Raw genomic sequence first — 7350 nt, 5'->3', positions numbered from 1 at the left:
AAGAAGTAAAATATTTTGGAAAGGTAGGAAGGATAGAAGGCTAGTGCATATCATAGAGATATTCGAATGTCAGGCTAAGGAATTTGGGCTTTGGTCTATATTCAGTGGGAAGCCATTTAAGATTCCTGGGTGGGGGAGTAACATATCATAGCTATAGTTTAAGAAGATTAATATGGCAGTGCAGGGGCAGAGAGACTATTCCCATACCCTCTTAGGTTCTATGGCTAGGGCCTATGAATCGAACTGACAAAAGACAAATTAACAGAAGAAAACGCATACAAATTTTATATGATGTTAATATTTTCACATGGTACAGCAGGCTTCATAGAAAGAAGTGAAAACCCCAAAATAGTGGTTACATGCTGGGGCTTATAGATCATTTTAACAAAGAGCAATAAATTGTGGAAATGGGGGCCGGCCCAGTGGCACACTGCTACAGTGCGCCGCTTGGGAGCGCGGTGGCGCTCCCGCCGAGGGTTCAGATCCCACATACAGACCTGTTCCCGCTCACTGGCTGAGCGAGGTGTGGGCGCAGCACTGAGGGTTGCGATCCCATTGCCAGTCCTGGTCCGGTACGGGCGCGACACTGAGGGTTGCGACCCGTTGCTGGACATGAAAAAAGACAAAAAGGAAAAAAAAATTGTGGAAATGGGACAGGACAAAGGAAAAGGGGGTTTGAGCAAGGAATGATAAATGTGGGAAAATGACCAGGAAGTTTATGGAGAAAATTAATGAGAGATAGGTATTATTTTAGTAAGGTTTGTTTGTATAAGTAGCATATTTTGGGGAGGTATATTCTGATCTCCTGCAGCAGTATTATGTGAAATGAATTGGTGGAGAGAGAGATGGGTGATGCTTTTGCTGCTTCTGACTTCAACTTCACTGCTGTAGTTGTGTAACTATGAGTAGAACAATGAATAAATTTCATACATGGTGCTATTTCTGCACATTTGTCCCATAGCAGTTTTCTTATTCTAGTCAGAGCAGACATTCCATCAGTGATTACACTTGTATGATTTCTCTTTAAATCATGATTCTTTTTTTTTTTTTTTTTTTTTTTTTGCAGCTGGCTGGTACAGGAATCTGAACCCTACACCTTGGTGTTATCAATACTGTGTTTAACCAACTGAGCTAATCAACCAGCCCTAAGTCATGATTCTTGTTAAAGTCACATACTGTTAAAAATGTAACTTCTCTGGCATGTCTTTCCTTTAGATACTCACAAAAAAGTGATTTTTTTTTGCATTTTATTATTAAAACAGAATCTAGCAAACCCTATAATCTGAGAATTTCTAAGCAAAGAGATCCGTGTAGGCCAAAGTACAGAAATTGGGAATTGTTTCTCTGTTTCCCACCACATCTCTTGAGGTTTTTCCTGCTTCCTTTTTTACCTTTCAAGCTCAAAGGAGCCTGTTGATATGACTATATAATTCACTAAATGAAACCAAAGTGCAGAGGACAATTGACTAGTTTTGCTGAGACAGTGTTAGAAAAAGCTTGTATTTGAACCAGATCTTAAAACGTGTTAAAATTTTAGGCAGATAATGGAAGCGTTGAGGACCCTGTGAGCACTCCAGAGGTGCTGGAGTGTAGGTTGTGTGCAGAGCAGTCCAAAAAAGGGGCTTGGCTGTTGAAAGATTGTCTAGCAGAATAAAGAGAGGATGGCCTTTAGAGACAGAAAAACTTTGGTTCCAATCTGACTTATTATTGGTAGTTATGCACTCTTCGAGCTCAATCTTCCTATGTGTTTGTTCTCTCTTCTTTAAATAGAGGACAGTAATATATATGGTGCAAAGTATTATGGGAATTTTATAAAATAACATGTAAACTCAGTGTCAGGCTCAAAGTATGTTATTCAAATGTATAGTTTCCTTCTGTTTAGCTTTTCTCCATTTAAGAAATTTATTCATTAAGTAATAGAGTATCAGTGATTTTTAAGCAGAGAGTGATTTGGATTTTAGAATCAAAGTACAGCTTTAAAAAGTAGGTCTGGTAGCATTGTCTGGTATGGGTACAATGACTATATGAGTTGAAAGTACTTTGAAAACTGTTTAATATTATAACCTCAATACATATTTTAAGCCATATTTGTAATACTTGAGTGATTTGGATTTTAGAATCAAAGTACAGCTTTAAAAAGTAGGTCTGGTAGCATTGTCTGGTATGGGTACAATGACTATATGAGTTGAAAGTAACTTTGAAAACTGTTTAATATTATAACCTCAATACATATTTTAAGCCATATTTGTAATACTTGTACAGATATGTTAATTTATAGAATTTTAAGAAAAGCATTGAAGCCATGATGTTGTACGAACAGGATTAATAATATGCAATTATAAAGTAAATTTATTTTTACATTGATAGAGTTTGGATGTGCTGTCCCCCCAAAGCTCATGTTGAAATCTGATTCCCCAGTGTGGCAGTGTTGGGGGATGTTTGGGTCATGGGGTGGTGGATCCTTCATGCATAGATTAATGCCCTTCCTGGGGGCAGGATAGTGAGTGAGTTCTCACTCTATTAGTTCCCGTAAGAGCTGGTTGCTTAAAAGACCTTCCACCTGCCTTCCCTCCGTCTCTTTCTCTCTTGCTTCCTCCCCCCTTGTGATCTGCTTACATCCGCTGGCTGTCCTGCTGTTTTCTGCCATGAGTAGTAACAGCCTGAAGCCCAGAACTTTGAACCAGATAAGCCTCTTTTCTTTATAAGTTACTCAGTCTGAGGTATTCTGTTATAGCAACACAAAAGCAAACTAATACATATGTCTCATTTAAATCCAATCATTGAGGTAGTTCTTCCTCTGTCCCTGGCTGAATATTTGGGCCAGTCCTAAGACGGTTTTGGTTTCAATTAGGTGATTCAAAGAGTTCTCCAAGCATTTCAAATTCAAAACACAGCTTTGCATTGTAATTGTTGAAATTAAAATATCCAACCCCATGTAACAGTCTAAACTTAACTCTTGTTTTATAATTGAAGCATTTTCCCTTCTTCCTATTTAGGCTTGTGCTGGTGGGAAGCCTGTAGTTAAGGAAGGCAGGTTCAGATCAGCTTTTCCTTTTCTCCACCCAGTGTTTAAGTTCCTTTTCACTGTCTTGCTAACTTTAGGTTTTGACCCTTCTTGCATCAGGGTTGTAGGCAGGGAGGGAAAAGCAGGGGGAGTGGCATGGTTCTTACCTAACTGATTCTACGGTGACCATCTGACATCTGCACTTTCTGGATCTGGATGTGTAAAGCTGACCCTGGGTCTCTGGGCACTTGAACAGGTCCTTCATAGCCTCCTCTCATCCACCAGGAGTATTTTATCTGCAGTTCTAACAGAGGCAAAAGCTTCTCTATTTCCACTTGTCATTTATTCCTCTGTCAGCTTCTAAAACTCCAGCTATGCTTTTGAATTCTTTCTTGAGATCTACTTGCCATTCAGAGAGATTATTGAGGACTGGATCCTAGATGATCCTAAGCTAGTTCTTTTTCACAAGTGGACTACAGCTGGACCAAAGGAAGCGTTCATGCATCTTTTGCCCCAGCAAATTTTGGTCATGCGGGACTCTGAACATAGCCATCTCTTTCTCATCAAACCATCTCCTATCCTCTCCACCAAATCATCTCTTGTCCCTTTGATTTTCGAAGCAAGAGTCTGAGTTTGTGCCCAAAACTGCAGGGATATGTATTAGTTACATTTTTGATTGTGCCTATAAAAGCCTTGGGTCTGAGACTCAAGGTAAGAAGAGATCCTCCTCCCAATGTCTTCATATCAGTAGCTCTCTATCAAAACGTAAATTCTCTCTTCAATCTCCAATTCCTGACCCTTCCATACCCTCACTGAGAGTGAGAAGTTGAAGAGTCAAGAACTGATTTTTGTCTGCCTTTGAAAAATTTTCATCATGGCCTACCATGTGGTATATTATCCTAGAGTTTCAGCCAAACCTTATATTTAGTGTCCTGGTATCATATCTTTAAAAAGGAAAATAAAGTGGAAGATTCGAATTTTATCTAAAGTAAAGCGAATTTAAAATATACAATTATAATTCTTATTTTAAAAAATTCATTGGTTTTAAAAATATGGTACTTTTAACAAAAATCCTTCTATCGGTTACTTAAAATATGTTTTTTGCATTATTTAGGCAATATGGAGAAACACTTTGCTTGTTCTAGCAAAGGGTTCCCCCGAAAGGATGAAATAATCAAGTTGTATCTTTCCTCAGAAAGCTTGGTAAGGTCACTAACAGCATGTGTTACGACCCTTCGTGTTCCTTTGGTGGCCATGTGTAAAATTAATAGGACTGTATTCTTTTCAAATACCTCCTCCTATGCTCAGATTTGGGGATGTAAAGTTCTATATAAATAACAATCTTTTCTATGCTTTCTATTCCACGTTCACTTGCATCAGGTAAAATATTTCATTTAGCCAATAAGCAGCCTCAGTGGTTTTGCTTTGTTTTGTTTTGTTTTGTTTTTTTAAATGATGCCTCCTTCCTCCCATTTTTTAAAATGGATGTAACGATGTTCATTTTTTATGGAGCTGATTTGTACTTTTGAAGTTTGACAGTTATAGCCTGTTAAAGAAAAAAGTTATCTCACGCAGCCCTGAGAGGGAATCTTGTTCCTTGCATAACAAGTTCCATGTTGCAGTTGTCATTTTGCATAAAGGGTATGATCCTTTGATTCAAATAATGGGAGACTTTTTTAAAAAAGCACATAATAAAATAAAATAAAGCATACTGTTAAGATAGCACAGAGCAAAGGCTAACAGAAACATAAGTTCATAAAAGTGCATAAATTGTCTAGAGATCTATGATAAATATAATTTTAAAAAAAGAAAAGAACTCAATGAGGACAAATGCATTTATCCCTAAGTCGACTTTGACTCAGGCTCCAGTTCCTTCCTGATATGCCAAATATGTATGTAAGTATTGTATTGACAGCTATTGGGAAGGGTATTGCTTTTTGAGTCAAAAGTGCCCTATTTGAGGTTTTATATTACGGAAAAAGAATGGGATTTGGAGAAAGACGGACTTACACACCTGGGGTCAAATCTTAGTCCTGCTGTTTATGGTTTATGTGACGTGAAGCAGGTTACCTAACCTCTCCCTTGGTTATTTCCTCTTAAAAAGGGAATTATAACCTTTGTGGGTAGTCATGGTTTAGTAGTTCTAGTAGTATAGTAGTTCCAGTAATAGTATTATTAAAAATAATGGCTAACATTTATAAAGTGTTTATGTGTATCAGGCATTTTTCAAAGTGTTTTATGTTCATTATGACATCTAATCTTCCATGAGGTAAGCACTGACCTTTTCCCTGATAACCCTGTTTAATATTGTACTCTCCTCCCAAACTCCTGTACTCCTAATCTCCCTTCCCTACTTTACTCTTATAATTTATTCTATATTTATTTTACTTGTTTTATCTTTCCCTCCATCCAACTACCAGTCCATCCACCAAGCCATTCATCCAGTTTATCTCTCTGCCAGTCCCCATTAGAATGTAAATTCCACAAGGACAGAGATTTTTGTCTGTTTTGTTCACTTCTGTATCCACAGCACCTATAACATTGCCTGGTTCACAGCAAAGGCTCAGTAGTTATTTTTGGAATGAATGTGTTTCACCATTTTTAAGATAGGGAGACTGAAACTCAGAGAGGGAGCTTGCACAAAGTGATCTTAACTACTAGGAGAACTAATCGGGATAAACTAATCGGGTATCTTTCTCATGCTGGTTTTCAATAAAATATCACCATTTGTGATAGCAACATTTTCACATACCTTCTCAAAACTTGGAAATATTCAATAAAAATGCAGTAAAATGAGCTTTGCTTTATATATATGCTTCCTCTTTTATTTAGACATGAAAAACGATTTTAATAAAATCAGAATTTTTACATTTGATAGCATGTGCTTTTGATTCCATGATTATTAAGTGTAATAACTTTCTAACAATTTCTATGACAGAAAAGATTATATTGAGGATGAATTAAAACCTTTATGACACTATCATAATAGGTTACTGTGTTCTGAAAGTGTACTTTTAAAAATAGATATATATTTTTTCCTAGCTAGAGATGGGAACTACTAAAGAGAACAGTTTTTAGCAACATCTACTTTTCGCATAATAGGTTACTGAGTTCTGAAAGTGTACTTTTAAAAATAGATATATTTTTTTTCCTAGCTAGAGATGGGAACTACTAAAGAGAACAGTTTTTAGCAACATCTACTTTTCACAGATTTCTCCTTAGTATTAAATTAATGTAATATGCTTCTCTCCATTAAATTTTCATTTCTTGTTTCTTTCTCTCTCTTTCCTAAAGAAAGTCCAGTGTTTTTTCCAATCTGAAAATGAGCTTGCTTCAAAGAGAATGCTAAGTGTGTTCACATCAGGAGGACTTGCTCCCAGCTTGGAAATCATAAACAGTACAGATAATGGCATCTTCCACTTTAATTTAACTTCGGTAATTACATTTTATATTATTCTGTGATATGTTATTAACAAGAAGAATACTCTTCCTTATAAGATTTCTTTTTTTACAAACAGGGAGTTCAGATATATAATAGGTATGTTTTAAACCCAATAATACAATGTTATGCTTTTTTCTTTAAGTGGTCATATATTTTTAAAGAAATTGAAACAAGAAAAAACTTTGTGTTTTTACTATTTTCCTACATATTTACATTTTTTCTGCTCTTCATTCATTTCTGTAGACATAAGTTGCCATCTGTATCTTCAGCCTAAAGAACTCCTTTTAGAACTTCTTACAGTGCAGATCTGCTGGCAATGAATTCTGTTTTTATTTTCCCCCTGAAAATGTCTTTATTTCACCTTCATTTTTTTGTAATTACTTTATTAAGATACAATTCAACAGTGTAGAAAAGTTCCCCTTTCACCGCATCCTCGCCAGATAGAGCTACCAAACGATCCAGCAATCCCACTACTGGGTATATAACCAAAGGAATGGAAATCATCATGTCGAAGGATTACCTGCACTCCCATGTTCATCACAGCTCTATTTACAATACCAAAATATGGAACCAACCTAAGTGTCCAGTGATGGATGACTGGATTAAAAAATGTGGTATATATACACAATGGAATACTACTCAGCCATAAAAAGGATGAAATTCTGCCATTTGCAGCAACATGGATGAGTCTGGAGAAAATTATGTTATGTGAAATAAGCCAGACAAAAAAATATAAATACCACATGTTCTCACTTATAACTGGCTGCTAGGAAGGAAATGGGGGGGGGCAGTATGAAGAACATTTGTAGTACAATTAACATTTGGTTTGTTTCCTCTTTTTGTCTATTATGAATAGTGCTGCTCTGAACATTTGTGTACAAGTTTCTGTGTGGAAATATGTTTT

General features: G+C 36.4%; 1 protein-coding gene across 1 annotated transcript in view; it reads left to right on the top strand.

Moving 5' to 3' along the window:
* The window catches only part of CATSPERB (catsper channel auxiliary subunit beta), a gene marked incomplete at its 3' end in the record, with an annotated part of 85378 nt that overhangs the window by 1326 nt on the left and 76702 nt on the right, over nucleotides 1-7350 (top strand). The window contains exons 2-3 of the mRNA XM_008588223.1: nucleotides 4119-4207; nucleotides 6299-6439. Coding sequence (XP_008586445.1) covers nucleotides 4119-4207; nucleotides 6299-6439 — 230 coding nt within the window. The remainder of the gene's footprint in view (nucleotides 1-4118; nucleotides 4208-6298; nucleotides 6440-7350) is intronic.

Source organism: Galeopterus variegatus, unplaced genomic scaffold (assembly GCF_000696425.1).
Source record: "Galeopterus variegatus unplaced genomic scaffold, G_variegatus-3.0.2 Scaffold4725, whole genome shotgun sequence".
Taxonomy (NCBI): Eukaryota; Metazoa; Chordata; class Mammalia; order Dermoptera; family Cynocephalidae; genus Galeopterus; species Galeopterus variegatus.
Note: the sequence above shows the minus strand (reverse complement) of the source record. Positions and strands in the feature narration are given on the sequence as shown.